This window comes from Telmatherina bonti, assembly GCF_933228915.1.
Source record: "Telmatherina bonti genome assembly, chromosome: 14".
NCBI classification, from domain to species: Eukaryota; Metazoa; Chordata; class Actinopteri; order Atheriniformes; family Telmatherinidae; genus Telmatherina; species Telmatherina bonti.
In genome coordinates, this window is record NC_136612.1 from 29,120,067 (window position 1) to 29,136,335 (window position 16,269).

The window sequence follows — 16,269 nt, forward strand, 5'->3', positions numbered from 1 at the left end:
AAAACTTGCAGGCTTGTACTTATTTGTAACGTCATCTGCTTTTTAAAAAAATAATGCTGATTAAAAAAACAAATGAATAAAAAAGGGGTGTGTTTGGAGTTAGACAGTAAATAACAAAGACAAGCAGTGAGTTGAGACGGGAGCCTGTTTAGGCAGTTTGGGCAGCTTAGCACAGTCAATGACCTGCAGTTAATCAGGTCCTTGTGCTGCTTGTGGGAATGTGTGGCGTGCAGTAACAGCTTGGAAAAACAGGCTTGTTATGGATGGAGGTCTGGTACGGGAACTCTTTGTATTCGACCTCCATGGGGTGAAATCCATGGTTGCAGGGGGCTGAGAGTTTCTGTGGGCTGTTGCTTTGGGGCCATTGCGAGGAACTCTGTAATCTGTTTGGCAATGACAGTACGAGGACTGTGATTTAAAGGAAAAGCAAGAAAGGGATGCCAACTGTGTCTGGACAAATCTTTAGAGGTGAGAAAAGACTAAACCCTGGAGAGTAATTTAATGAGAGAGAGCTTGTTTTAGCTGCTTCTTTGTACAGAAAACAGAAATCTTTGTGAATGTTGTCTTTTGATGTCAAAAGAAGCAATGAGGCAGGATTGAAAGTCCATCAAACTTGTTCTGTAGAGCTTTTTTTCCCTTTTCTGTAAATAACTTGCTGGGGAAAAAATCCTTCATTTTCTTTTTAAAACTGTATTTGGATCTGGTTTAGAAGTTATGCGTTTATATTTGCAGAACTATGACGGTGTTTTATGCTAGAATGTCTGAACATATATATTTGTACATTTGGTCCTAATATTATATAATAATTTTTCTCATTGATGAACTAAATTAAACTAAATCAAATTTGCAAACACATTTGCAGAAAATAAGAAAACATACTTTACCACCAAAAATCAAATTGAGACATCGCATAATATGTAAATACAAAGAAAAAGTGATTTTGCAAACGTAATAAACCTATGTTTCAATTCAATTTCAATTTATTAAACAGACTCAGGTTCATATAAAACACACAGAAGACATATAACAGAGAAAATACATATGGATAAAATTACAAAAAGATTATTCAGATAATCTAAAAGCCAAACAGGCATTTCAACCAGTATATCCTCAGTCTGAATCCTTACCGAGAGCAGTTTTCAGAAGGATTTGAGAGCTACAGTGATACTCATTCCTGCAGTGACAAAGTGACAAACATCTGACTGGCTTGCTTATCTCTGGTAATCTAAAAAATTCTCATACCATTACTGTATGAAACCTTTACCTTCCTCATTTAAGAGACACCACAAATGGTTTGTTTAAAGTGGTATGTAATAAGCTTTAAACAAGAACACTTTAACTTCACCAAAAACTAAATTTATGGGCAGTGGTGATTTCCCAGTCCATACACAACATTTTATATATATACAAGTATAAGTATATATATATATATATATATATATATATATATATATATATATATATATATATATATATATATATATATATATATATATATATATATATATATATATATATATATATATATATACTTTTACTTATATAAGAACCTCCCATGATGGTTCTTCCATCTCGTGTTCCTCCACACTCCATTGAGACATACAATAAGTGCTTCATCCCTCGGTGCCCTCTCCCCGATGTGTTCGTGGAGCTTGGGTGTTTCATCTTGAATAGTGGCCTTGAGGCTCACTAGTCGCCGGCCCCCTTCTTTGCACTTAGTGTATAGTCCCTGGACACTGGACTTGAGGTGGAACCCTCCATGCATTGTGAGCAGCTTCAGTGTTTTGACATCCATGGTCTGAGCTTCCTGTTTTGGCCAGCTTATTATCCCAGCAGTGTATCGGATCACTGGCAGGGCATAGCTGTTCTTGCCATTGAGCTGACTTCTCAGTACTTGACTCACTCGTTGTAGATATTTAGCTGTGGCAGCTTTCCTTGTCGGTCCCTCATAGTTGCCATTCACCTGTGGTATGCCAGATACTTGTCTGGCATACCACAGGTATGTCTGGTGTAGCATGCTAGTTGCCCGACATCCGAGGTTCTTCTTTGACATATTTAGTGTTTCATGATGGAACAAATATCATCAATTTGTGAAAAATAGATGCAGTACACAGTTTGCTAAAATATACTAGACTTTACCTGAAAAAGATGTTGTCCAGATGTCTAATTTTTGAGCAGATTCTTCTGTATGTACCTTTCAGTCCTGATGGAGCCTTTTTTCCTGCTGACCCCAATGCAGCACCGTACCGCCAAAGATGCAGGCCTTAGAACTTTGACAAACCTAATCGGCCATCTGCTCTTTTTAATGGAAGATGTGATATTCCAAATAATAATTATAACAATAATGATGATAATATTTAGATTCTTCTGATTTATGAAACTGTTCCCGGGCCCATGCAGTGATTTCAATAATAAATCATGTCTGTTTTCGAGTTATTTTAAAACATGTTTGCTACCATCAAATTAAATACCATCTCATATCTTTCATGCAGTTTTAAACTGTGGCTTTTAACATAAAATGAGTTTTCCATGCTCTGTTTTCAGTAAAATATTGTTCTCAGAACTCTGCAAATACTTTTTATTGTGTTTTATTCCCATTCTGTCCAGCGTTCCAACTCCTGGAATTGTGGTTGTGCATAATTTTACAGGCTAAAATGAGTATTGACACAACATGATAGTATTGGGAAACCACAGTTTGGCACTTTGAACCTTGTGTGGATCGGTTGTATTTGAACCTTTGGAACAAGATCAGGGCGGCTGCCTTGTAAATACTTGCGAGCCCTGCTGTCTGAAATCATCTTAAGTATCGGCCCAGGCATACTACTATCAATTTAGTCTTTTTTTTATTTTTTATTCATTTTACATTAATCATTTAAGACGTATGATTACTTCCAGTGATTATTTTTCCAGGTTGTTTCTTTCATCAAGCCAAAACTTCAAATTGAAACTATTAAAGATTCTGTGTGTAAACACGTAAAAAATGACAGGAATCTCATCGAGTGTGTTTTAGCTGCTACAACTTTTGGTGTACCAGCTTAGTTCTCCTTATTGATGAATATATTTCTTGATCATTTGTTTTAACCTTGTTTTAGACATTACTTTATCACCATTTGCCTCTCTGGATTATGTTGAATAATCCTGTAAAATACAAAAAGAAAACTATCTGTTAAGGTTTTTAGCAACCAAAGCTGACTTCTTCTGGACTAAGTCACACCGCAGGGATCATTTTCTTTTCAGTTTCTTTTTGTGACTTTAAGTATGTTTTTCATTTTTCTGAAGTCTTTACTGGGAAAAAGTTCAAGGAGATCTACTTTTCCAAAGCATAAAGTCACCTTTCAATGCTCACTTTCTTGCACTGGCTTATCTGAAGCTGACGTTACTTCCTTTGGGATTTGTTTATAAAACACAGCATGCAGGTTTAGGATGTAAGCAGGAGAATTGGTGACTGTATTTGTCAGATCAGTCTGTTTTGAGGGAATGGCTGCAGCTGAATCAGTTAGTCATTTTATAAACCAACACCCACTCTTTAAAGAAAATAGCAAGAATTATTCAAAAGTCACCTGAAAGTTGCAAAAAGACTTACTAAAATGACTTTTTTTCAAAAGTGAAATGATGTCTGTGAATGTCAGATTGATCTATTCACACATTAACAGTTATTTTTCATTGCTCGTGTGTTTTTTCCAGGACTTTCGGACGACGAAGATATCAGCGTTATGATGCAAGGCTCCAATATGGTAAAAGTTCGTTCTTCTAGATGGAAAAAGCGCAGAAGCCTGCGGTTGCTGGAGGATGGACTATCCGTCTGGTGCGAGTCCACCAAGAGCTCCCGCAAAGCCAAATCCCAGCAGACATGTAAGATTGATTAAAACCTGGTTTTATCGTCATTAGTTATGTGTCGGCTGTGACACATTGAGCCAATAGGAAAAGGAAGTTATGGGACGTGAGGAGGAAGAGGAACGCTGAGATTGAGCATGCTCAGAAATAGGAATTCATCTTTTACAATAGAAGAAAAGGAAACTCCACCAATATAAGATAAGCAAAAGAGTGGAAGAAACTTAGATCCAAGGAAGTAATGTAGCAGAAGCCGGAGATGCAAGTCACTGCTCATTTAGTTTGCACATTGTTGAGTAGTTTTATCTCTGCTTTATCTCACGACCTTTCCTCTACTTTGCTTTAATTGATGGCTTGCTTGTTTTCCTCCTGTGTGAGCTGTTTAATCTTAGGTTTGGTAACGTGGCTGTTACATAACTTTCATAACATTCAATGGTATTTTAAGCGAAGTAGAACCTTGATACAGCCATCAGGGTTGTTCACCTCCAGGCTAGGTATAAAACTAATTTTTCCAGTATTTTGAATGGGATAGTGATAAAGTTGACTGGGAGGCTCCTCGCTGTTCATGAGAGAAAACACATGACTTAAACAGTCACTTTGGAAAAGAGTTCTCCTTTTTTTCCTGCTTTCAGCTGGGAAGTAATGGGGTAAACAATGCTGAGGTGCACAGAAGTGAGATTAATTGGCTCAATCACTCCAGGTTACTGAGACCAATATCAAAATTAATTGTAAACCAGTGCAGCTTGTATCTCTGTTGGCTTTTTGTCTCATCACCATACAAATGCATAACTTACTTTTTAAAAAAATCAAGCTGTTTTAGAGTTGTTTTGTGAAAGCAGATCTGATTTTTTTGTTTTGTTTCACCTGATTTGATTTTAAAACCTTTGTTTGATCCTTTGATATGCTTCATGCCAGACTATTTAAAGCATTTGTGCAAAATATTTATAAATTGCAAATACACAGTTAGGCAGGTCAAATCCAGTTTTATCTAAAAAGCACTTTGCATATCACAAAGCAACACAAAGTGTTTTAAAGGAAAAAAAAATGTATGCATATTGAAATAAAACAAGTCATTAAAAGATATTTTATTTTCTCTTGGCACAGTTACACATGCATACAAACAGACACACATACAAACAGAATACAAGTCCCCCCTCCTCAGTCTTCCCCATTTCTCCCTATGCAAACAGGAACTCCAACCACTATTTCCTGTTTCTTGACTGAATTTAGGTACAAAAAATAGTAATAAATTTAAGCCAAACTGTCAGTATCCCCCCCACAGAAAAACTACATGTGGTTTTGAACATGCTAATATTATGTGAACTATATATAATCATATTCGAAACCCATGTGGTTATTGTGGGTTTCCCATGTGGTTCATACCATGTGTGATTATACGGGTTTAGCATGATTGTGTGACTAAAGTGGGAAGTTATATGGGCTTCACCTGTGATTATGTGGGTTTACATGGGTATTTACTTAAGTTTTACATGTTATTGTATGGTATTTGCATGTTGTCTTGAAGGATTTAATATCACATGTAATTATGAGTTCATATGGAAATTTATATTGATTTTACATGGTATTGTATTGGTTTCATTTGTGATCATGTAGGTTTCATACGTCATATGGGTATCACATGGGAATTTTCATGGATTTTCTTTAAAATGACAAAGATTTCACATGTTTTGACCATGAAATCTTACAAAACCTCACGTTTCTCATGTGCAAAATATGTCCTTCACATATGCAAAACTACACATAGTCACATTTAAACTCTTCTCTGTAAAGATGGTAATAGTGAAGGAAGAATTCTGTACAATGGGACAGAGAGTTGCAACAAGGAGAGGGAATCTACTAACATCTTTGATGGAGTTATTCAGGGAATCAGTTTGAGAATGTCAGTACAGTATGTAGGACACATCTTGTTAGAGCTCGCTCTATCAAAGCATCTCAGAGTCACAGCGATGGCCTAAATTACACAAACATAAAACACCGGCAGAGCGATTGAAATAGAAAGACAAAGATTTTGAATCTGATTATTTTCTGCAGAGAGAAAAAAAAATCTCTGTTTATATTTTCAGCTAATTTTTCTCTTAGAGTAAAAATTTACAAGTGGAAAAGTGTCAGCTGGCATGAAAGAACAATATCTCTGTTTTATTGCCCTCCTTGTTGCCTGACCTTCGACTTTCCCAAATCTGCTCTGTTTGCACAGATGCTGGAATGCGTTTTAATGTTAACCCTCTGCTAGACTTTCAGAGTGGGGAGGTGGGCAGGTTTGTGGGTCAGCTGGTTGTGAAGGCCGTCTTTAATTGTGTTGCAGCCTGAATTAGACGCCGAGCAGATGAGTTGGAATGCATGACAACCATGTAAGTGCAGGCCAGTCACTTCAGAGGACAAGACACTGATAACGCCACACCAGGAGGATCTAATCTCTATGTGAAGAAAACTTGGCTTGGTTCCTTTTTTCCAAGCCCCAGGCGCTCCTTCATGTCCAGTTTGATCTGACGCCTGTCGTGCAAAGTTGTCTCTTCTGCTTCAAAGCACTAGGCGTACTGTGCACCACTTAAAACTTCTGTTCAACTCTACACACAAAAGTATGCTTGCATGTTTGTTTTGCCACGTCTCTGGGATAACCACAAAGGAGGAATGTTGAAAAAATTTGAAGAGGTGGAAAGCAGAGGCTTTTATTGCCTCCAACAAGAGAATGAGGCCATTGTCGAGACAGGCACTGGGTACTGGTCAGGAACTGAGCAATCACCACACTGCAGGCTTCTTGGCACAGAAATACAGCAGCTCCATGCAGCTTAACACTTTGTGCTTGTATTGGTCTTGTTTTCCTAATCTCACAAAAATCCTGAAAATATGAGATGCATAGATAAATTATTAATCTCTTAGACCTGTCATCCCTTTGTACAAAATGATTACAAACTGATATCAGAAGGAAAAACTCCAACAGTATCTCTTCCTAAAAAGTGTTTTTTCAGGTCTAGACTTGTGGAAAAGGGGTAAGAGCTTCTGAAAAGGATTAACACTTTATATTATTGTGCATAATTATTAGTGGGTCTGAGAAGTTAAAAATTATAAACGTCTATCAGATGCATTGAACACTATTAAAATACTACTGAGGAATAAAGCACAAATATTAACAGAAATGAGAAGACAAAGCTATGTTATTTCATGACCATAACATTTCTGGAAGATTCAGAAATATGTTTGAAGAAGAAGGCTAAAAGATGAGAATGCCTGACTAAGAGTCCCAAGTCGAAACATAAATAAGGATTGAAAAATAAATAAGACTGAATTCTTCTTCCAAACCTTTCGTGGTCCCCATTGTTGACTGGAAATCTGGTTTTAAGATAGTTGCCACCTGTTGTGGCTGTAAACCCTGTACCTGTTGGTGCAGAAGCCACCAGACTGAGCCCTATCTGGCCTTCTTGACTTGTGGGACTATTAAGTCAGCTAACAGGTAAAGGCAGACCAAGCAAACGTAGCTTCTGCAGTCTCTGAAGTAAAAACTAAATTTGGGGAGGCTGTGGTGATTAACAGCTTTGAGGAGATTCTGGTCCACCACCCAGTGGCTCAGGGGGTGGAGCGGTGCGTCAGCATTTCGTATGGTGGAGATGACATGCTGCTGACCTTGATGCGGGATGTTGTGAGCCAGTGGGGAGATCGCTTCCACGACCTTCTCAATTCCACTAGCATGCCTTCTCTCCGGGGCTGACATCACCATGACGGTTAAAAAGCTCCTTGGTTGCAGAGCCGCAGGGTAGATGAGATCCTCCTGGAGCTCCTCATGGCTCTGGATGCTTTGGGACTGACTTGGTTGTTGACTCACATCTGCAGCAGCGCCTGGACGTCCGGGACAGTGCTTCCAGAGTAGCAGTCTGGAGTGCTGATATCAGACAAATGGTAGCAGATGGATGGATGGAGCTTTGATGGACAGATTAAATTAAATTGACAATGAAGTTTATTACTGGAGTAATAATGGACCGGGGGCAACATTTCCAGTTAGGCTCCAGCATGGTGGAGAAAGCGTGATGGTTTGGGCTGCTAACATTACAGCGATGGTTGAACCATTTGGTGTTGAATTAAAAATCTGCTGTTTGTTCTGTGACATACTTTTTTCAAGCAGGAGTACAGGAAGGCAGAACAATCCTCCACATCTAGGCTTACCAGCAAAGGCTTCAAAGCTGACTGAACAACGAGTTAACCCTTTCCTTGCTTGACTTGAATTTCATAAAAAGCTTGTGGTCTCCTCTCAAACATCAGATTTACAGTGGATGACAGTACACCTCATAAAAAGCATTCAGTAGCTTAATCCTGCTTCTTCAGTGATGGATCAAGAAAGTAACCAGCTCTATTTGCATACAAACATACAATTACATGGATGTCCAGGCTTTGATTTTTGTCTGTTAAAAGATCTCATGTATGTCAATGTGTCGGCTTATTACATTTTATAGTGTCTTTGTTATGACCCTCTGCCTAATGGGATTTATGGTTCCCTAAAAACACCTAAGTCATGACCTTTAACTGCTCCATGTGTTGTCCTGGTCTCCCACTGCTTTTTACTCTTGAACACTGGCTGAACCCTCCTCCCTTTTCTCTCCCAGTTGCGGTAACGGAAGTGGAGTGCATTCGTGAGGGTTGCCAGTCGGAGGCACTCAGGCGGCTGTCCGGATCAGTCCCAGAGAACCAGTGCTTCACGGTGGTCTTCAAAGGAGCCAGGAAGAGCCTGGATCTGCTATGCTCCTGTCCGGATGAAGCCCAGCGCTGGGTGCGAGGGCTCCGCTTACTGAAGGAGCGCGTGGACAACATGACACAGAAGGAAAAACTGGACCAATATCCTGTCATAATGCATTTCTGATATAAAAGAATAAATATAGCTGAGGCAGCATTGTTACGGTGACTGGCTGTTATCACATGAGCCATCCCATGTACTGAACATAGTTTTGGTGAGCAGTAGTGACAAAAAAAAAAGAAGCTCTGCCTAATTATAGTCCAAATATCACCGTTGAATTATACTCCCTCACAGGGCATGTATCAGATGTATGACCGTCCCTGCTACTCTCTTTATTTATCTTCTCTTTCATTTTACCGTTGATTAAAACATTTAATCGTACATATGGGCAAAAACTGCAATAACTCGTGCTTCAGTAGTCTCTCAAACCAACAGCAAAGCAAGAGAAAAAAGAAGTATATTTCAAGAGTAATGAACAGCGCCTCTTGTGCAGTTAATTGTAAACCAGTAGAATCAGCGATATTACATGGTTCATCCTCATCAGGAAGCAGAATCCAAATGCTGCCTTAGCTTTTTTATTTCAGTCATGTTTTGTTTTTCTTAACTTCCTTCAATTGGATCCGTGGCTATTTGAGGCGAGCGGATCAGAACCAGGATGGCAAGATGAGCTACGAAGAGGTCAAACAGCTGCTACAGATGATCAACATTGACTTGAATGAGCAGTACGCCCTCTCTTTATTCAAGGTCAGGGTCATGTGAAACCTCAGGATCCGTGTCTTCATAATAAAAAATAACTGATATCAGCAGGTTTCTGGAAGAATGTATGAAAAGAGGGAGTATAGGTCTAGAGGTGGAGAGTTGTTTATTATCTAGTTAGTGTGGTGTTTTATTTCTCTGACACCATGGAGTCCAGAGTCTGTGTTCAATTACCGACCCAGCAGCAATCCAACCACCAGCTCCCCTCTACATCTTCATCCCCTCCCTCTTATCTCTCCCACAATATATGAAGAGCCTTTTACTGAGGGAGGATTACTGCCTGATATTCCCCTCAGTGCTCTGTTGCAGCCCATAAAATTTCTAACACCAACCCGTCATGTTTTTAAAGTGTGCACAGCTGTGTTGTGTTATTATAAAGACGTTTTCCCAACAGGGGATCTGAATCACTCCCAAAACAACGCCACTCTGTTTGAAATTTGCCTGGTTCTCTCACTGTGTGTGTGTTTAGCTGCTTGTCTTGATCAACTCATGCCTCTCCCTTGAATCCCAGCGGTGCGACCGATCCGGCGATGGCCGCCTGGATCACACAGAGACTGAGGAGTTCTGCAGGGAGCTGCTGCGGCGGCCTGAACTGGATGCAGTGTTCAGACGCTATTCGAGTAATGGCCGTGTGCTTTCCACTGCGGAGCTGCGGGACTTCCTGGGAGACCAAGGAGAGGACGCCTCATTCAATCACGCTAAGCATCTGATATCCACCTACGAAGTCAACGACTGGGGTAAGTTCCCATGAGTCATTAGAGGTGGATTCTAAAGTGTTATGAAAACACTTTGTGTTTATCTTCTGTGGTTCTGGTTATGATAACAATTATTAAGTCTATTACCATAAATATGTTCATCACAGAGATAATAGTCATATCCTGCTGTACTTGGATCTTATGAGAAAAAGACCTCATCTGTTTGCTATTAATAGCTGGATAAATGATTGTTTAAAACTATAATGATGACAGAAACACCATAGTGACAGTTAATGTGACTGAAACATAATATTTTCTCCGCAGCAAAGAAGAACCTCTTCATGACGCAGAATGGTTTCACCATGTACATGCTGTCTGTGGAGAATGATGTCTTCAACCCAGACCACTCTGGGATCTACCAAGACATGAGCCACCCTTTGGCCCATTACTTTATCTCCTCATCGCATAACACCTACCTCACTAAGGACCAGGTTACCAGCGCCAGCAGCACTGAGCCATATATCAGGTATGCAAACATGTTTGAGTAACGTGGTTTTTAATTGCAGTTTATCCCAAAATCTTCCCACAAGGATTTCTCTGTGGTTTATAATGTCTTCATCTCTGTCAGAGCTCTGAATCAAGGCTGCCGCTGTGTGGAGCTGGACTGCTGGGATGGGGATAAAGGTGAACCCGTCATCTACCACGGCCACACCCTCACCTCTAAAGTTCCCTTTAAGGAAGTCATTGAAACCATTGCTCTGTATGCCTTCAAGGTAACTTGATGTTTGGTTTTGTCATGCCTAATTATTACCATAATGACTTCTGCATCATTTTAATTTGGCATGATTGCATTTTAATTACTTAGCATAAGACTTGGTCTATAACATCCCCTGCAGGCATCCCCATACCCTCTGATCCTGTCCTTGGAGAATCACTGTTGTGTGGAGCAGCAGGCAGTCATGGCTAAACACCTCCGCACCATCCTGGGAGAGAAACTACTCACCAAGCCTCTGAGTGACCTGCCACTAAGAGAGCTGCCTTCTCCCGAGGTGCTCACACACAACGCCACACACAGCTGGGCCCTCTTTCAACGTCTCTGGGTGTCTGGTTTTCTAATTAAGTCATTTGTTCCAATGACCTTCCCTACAGGAACTCAGGGAGCGCATTCTGGTGAAGGGGAAGAAGGACACTCCTCACTTGGGTCAGTTGAACAAGAACGAAAGCTTTGCCAGCTTTTCCTCAAGCTTTGAGGATGAGCTAGCAAGCAACAACAGCACACCCAAAAAAGATCCTGCAAAGGTCAGATCAGAAAGACTTCTTCAGTCTGAGATGCATTTAATGCAATCCTTTAAATCAACCCAACAATAATGTTCAAAGTTTTCTTTCCCAGGTGTGTTCTAAACTGAGCCCTGAGTTGTCAGAGCTGGTGGTATACTGCAGGAGCGTCACTTTCCAAGGGTTTGAAAGTCCATCTCAAAGACCTCCCAATGAAATGTCTTCCTTTTCTGAAAATGAAGCCCTCAAGCACATCAAAGACTCAGGTATGTTGGCAGAAATCATTGCCTACTGATATTATAAAAAGAAAGAGAAAAGACTGCTGATTTCAAGTCTTTTAAGGCAGTTGGGTCTGCAGAATGTATAATCAGCCTCCAGTGGATCATTGCATGTTCTTTTTTGTCTTTTCATTTGCAGGGAAGCTTTTTGTGAGACACAACAGCAGGCAGCTGAGCCGGATCTACCCCTCTGCCCAGCGCGTGCAATCATCCAACTATGATCCTCAGGAAATGTGGAACGTTGGCTGCCAGATGGGTTAGTACTTGAAACTAGCAGATAAAAAGCAGTTCAGATGGAAGCAAATTAAGTCAAATTATTTAAAAAGAAACGAGGTTTGTAAGTAAAAAAAAAAAAAACCTATGATACACCAACTCTCACTTCAGCAAAATTACTGTGGGATAATTGGTTCCTTTACTCACTCATTGACTGTGTCCTTATAGTGGACTATTATTTACTGGTAAATGTGCATCTAAACTTGGCGATGTTACTGACTGTGCTCTTTTCTTTATGCTGTTCAGTGGCTCTGAACTTCCAGACACCCGGGGAGCAGATGGACCTCAACCAGGGTCGTTTCCTTCCCAACGGTCGCTGTGGATACATCCTCAAACCCAACTTCTTATGCAGCACCACATCCAACTTTAATCCAGAGAATACTGGTGGAGGCCCTGGTCATACTCCTACCCAGCTGACAATACAAGTGAGTTGTTACCAGTTGAATAACCTGGAGAGAAAATTATGATTCATTTTCCTTATTTAATCATTGCACCACACTTGTTTAATTTTTAACTTGTTTAAAAGGTTTGATATGAGAAACCCTTTCCTTTCAAATAAGTGTATAGCAAGTTTGCAAAGCTTTATGCTGAGAAAACAACATTCTTTGGACAAAAGAAACCAAAGTAGGGAAGATTAGTTATTATGAACAGCAGTATATTGGGAGAAAAGCAACACAAACATCTCAAACTGCCAAGTACGGTGGTGGAGGGCTGATGATTTGCAGCCACAGAACCTGGAAACCTTACAGCCATTAAGTCAATCATGAACTTGTCTGTATACCACATTAGTCTCAAGTAAAACATGAGGCATTCTGTCTGACAGCAAATAACTTTTCCTGCAGCAGGACAAAGGGACATCTACGACAGAATGCCTAAAGAAGAATTAAATCAAGGTGTTGCAAAGTTTCACTTGAACTGCTGTTGTCAGCCCATAAGATAGCTGTGTATGAGTGAACCTATAGGCAACAATTACTTCAATGTGTTGCTGCTAGAGGAGGTTTTTACACTGCTTTGAACATTTTGGATCTTTTTTTTTTATTTTTTATTTTTTATTTTTTTTTATTACGGTCATTTTATCCTAAATCTTAAAACCTTTTACTTTGACTGTACATACACAAAGCAATATTAGACCGTTTCTCAATTGTTTTTTGCTAATCCTACATACACACAGATGTTATGTGGTGTCCAGATTGTAAAATATTATCAGAAGACTTTTACATTTCTTGCTTTTTTATGTTTTTTATACACTTCAATTCAGTTCAGCTTTATTTGTATTGCACCACTTCACAACAATGTCATCTCAGGCCACTTTACAGACACATCAGTTCCAGCCAATTCATTATTAAAAGTCTAATAACTTCTGATCAAAATTGCAGCACAGACTGATTACTTTTGTTTTTCAGATTATATCTGCGCAGCAGCTGCCGAAAATCAACACAGAGAAAGCAAGCTCCATTGTGGATCCACAAGTGTGTGTGGAAATTCACGGAGTGGCTATTGATAACATCAGGAAAAAAACCAAACGCATTGACAACAATGGTACTGCAGAGATTTTATTCATCAGATTAAAGTAATAAGAGTAAAGCAGATGAATGTTTCAATGTTCCACAGTCTTATTTGATAACATTATGGATTAAGATGGAAGGCAACAAATTATACAAATAAGATGTTGTTGTATCTGTGTGAGCAGCATAGATTGTCTTTGTAGGTGCCTTTCCTGTTGAGCGCCATGATCATTTTGTTTGAAAGATACACACATCACTGGTTTATGTATTTATAGCTCTTGTGCGCCCTCTACAGGTTTCAACCCACGGTGGGACTGCACTCTGAGCTTCCAGCTGCAGGTCCCTGAACTGGCCCTGGTGCGCTTTGTAGTGGAGGACCATGATCACGCTGCCAAAAATGACTTTGTGGCGCAGTTCACTTTGCCTTTCACAAGCCTCCGCACAGGTGCCTGTGAAAATTTTGCTTACTTTCCTGCATTGTGTCAAATCTGCTCTGTGAGAAGTTGTTAATGATGTTTGTGATTCACTGTTTCCTCCCAGGATATCGGCATGTTCACCTATTGAAGGCGGACGGTTCCAGTCTGTCCCCAGCGACGCTTTTCATCAAAGTGAAAGTGAACCGCAAAGGAATTCCTGGCAAAAGTGTGTCGGAGCGTATGGCCATGGCCAAAGGCAAAGCGTGAAAAAGATGTGAACTGGATGGAGAAAAAAAAGTATTTTCTTTTAGCAAGTGAATTTAGAAAGAATAGGCTCCTAATGTGAAGTATTGCTGCTGTTTCTCCCAGTCTGGACATCAAATGGTCTGATTTAATATCAGTCTCTTTCTTATAGCAAGGAGGATGGATGTTTATCAGAAATGAAGACAAGCATTGGCCTTCAGATGTAGAGAGATGTGGAAACAGGACATTGGATATCAAGGCTGATCAAGCACATTAATACAACACTGTATGATTTCAATTTTAACTCTTAATTTCTTCTATAAAGAGGAAATGTGTTTTACACATTTTATAATGTACATTTTTAGAAATCTTAAACTGTTTTTAGATTTTTATATTTTTGCTTCTTTACTTAAAAATGAAGGTAGTCTAACAAAAACAACTAACTTAAATGAAAGTAGGTACTACAACAAAGAAGTCAAGCATAACTAGCTTTTAAATGTGACTTGTGTCATTGTTTTAGAGATTTATGATTTAAGCACTGGGATGTTAAAAAGATATTGGATTAAAAGGTTGTATTGAGCATGAACTCATTTCACAGAGTTATTTAGTACTTTGGTAAGGTTGGCACTTTTGATTTCTCTGCAGAAGACAAATGACTTTCTGATATGTACAAATGTACTAAATATAGAATATGCTGATGATTTTTTACTAATGCCTTATTCGCTTCAGCATTATTTGATATGTTTAAATAACAGATTGAGTCAGATTATGTTGAATTTTGCATGTAGACAAACTTGATTAATTGTTTTACCAATTGTTTTTCTCACAGAAATTTGTAGTTTATCACCAACAGCAGATATCTTATACAGCCTGCATTTCACTGCAGGCTACACTTCACTGATAATTACATGGTTCAGTAGTGTAATGTGATGCTCACAGTTTGCAGTAATTATAGTTTACTGACTCAAGGTGTTTTTTTGTAGATTCTAACGCGGTGAATGAAGTAAGACTTTGCTGTATTACAGTTTTAACCTTTGTTGTGTGAAATTGAGCTGATATTCTGTGCACAGAAAATGCTGCTTTTATAAAGCATTGATAACATCACAGTCTAAGACATGTTTTTTCCCTTTACCCTTTTCCATTTACTTTAGGAAATTTACTTTGGGTGTATGTTACAGTCAGATCAATATGGCAGCGTACATTTATGTTTGGTTTGCATTTAAAAGATTTTTCACTTCTGGACAGCTTTGCAGAAGACCAATCAACTTAATCCTGCAAAATCCCAGAATATTGAAGCAGGATCAATGCACCACAATTTAAAATGTAATAACTTATTAAATTAGGAATTAATGACAAAGCAACATTGTATTACGAGGCTCTCAAATTTCACTGTTTTCATTATCAAAATATTTCTATTTATCATAATTAACCATAATTTTAAATATGACTGCATTGATATTGCATTACAAGTGAGTGTCATAAATGATTGAATTTCTATGGGCTATTTGATAACCTCTTGATTCTGCAAGTATATGAATTAAGTCATCGATACACCTAGCATACTAAAAACATAATACTGACTATACTTTAATCAGTCATACTATGTGAGATAATATTTTAAAATGGGTGACAAACTTAGCCTTTAAAGATTCACAAATAAAATGGGAATACATACAAAATCATAGCTTTATACTTATTTAGGCCTGTGTTTAAAATCCTGCGTAAGTATGGAATAGTCTGTTTCACACCTGGAGTTTTTCCTGGTGTGGAAATGTACTTATTTATCATTCTACCACGTATTGTTATTGGTCACTTTGTGTCACCTTGTGGCTCTTGGTATTGTGTCTCATTGTAGTTATCAGTGCTGTCAGACTACTTATCTTTCCAGAAACCGTATGACTATCCTCTTTAGAAACATTTTCTGCATTAATCAGCCAGGGCTCGCATTTATTATGCGCATTAGTTTAAAAAGGTTTAAAAGCTCTCACATGCTTCCGGTCAACCCCAATTTGCGTTGAGGCTTAATGCAGATCACATGACTGTGTGAGGGAAATTATTAAAACCACATCTTAACTTTTATTCTGTAGACGTGGGGCATTAAAAACAAAGGCTTCTTCCATATAATCTCGCCGTGAGTCTTTCATTGGCTTTTTTTTTTACGGTAAATATGTGAGATTATCAGAAAAGACGTGAAGAAAGCTGCCGTCTCTGAGCCAATAGCATCAAGGCGAGTTTAAAGCCGTCGAGGGCACGCGG

General features: G+C 39.0%; 1 protein-coding gene across 1 annotated transcript in view; it reads left to right on the forward strand.

Annotated features, from left to right (window-relative positions):
* LOC306765355 (1-phosphatidylinositol 4,5-bisphosphate phosphodiesterase delta-3-A-like) overlaps positions 1–15,108 on the forward strand; it is a 27,971-nt gene extending 12,863 nt beyond the window's left edge. Inside the window, exons 2-15 of the mRNA XM_079252777.1 lie at positions 3,685–3,852; positions 8,445–8,672; positions 9,186–9,316; positions 9,840–10,065; positions 10,348–10,549; positions 10,652–10,796; positions 10,920–11,072; positions 11,173–11,322; positions 11,414–11,564; positions 11,716–11,832; positions 12,096–12,274; positions 13,253–13,388; positions 13,650–13,799; positions 13,895–15,108. Of these exons, the coding sequence (XP_079108903.1) occupies positions 3,685–3,852; positions 8,445–8,672; positions 9,186–9,316; positions 9,840–10,065; positions 10,348–10,549; positions 10,652–10,796; positions 10,920–11,072; positions 11,173–11,322; positions 11,414–11,564; positions 11,716–11,832; positions 12,096–12,274; positions 13,253–13,388; positions 13,650–13,799; positions 13,895–14,037 (2,279 nt within the window). The 3' untranslated portion in view covers positions 14,038–15,108. The remainder of the gene's footprint in view (positions 1–3,684; positions 3,853–8,444; positions 8,673–9,185; positions 9,317–9,839; positions 10,066–10,347; positions 10,550–10,651; positions 10,797–10,919; positions 11,073–11,172; positions 11,323–11,413; positions 11,565–11,715; positions 11,833–12,095; positions 12,275–13,252; positions 13,389–13,649; positions 13,800–13,894) is intronic.
* Positions 15,109–16,269: the final 1,161 nt, after the last annotated feature.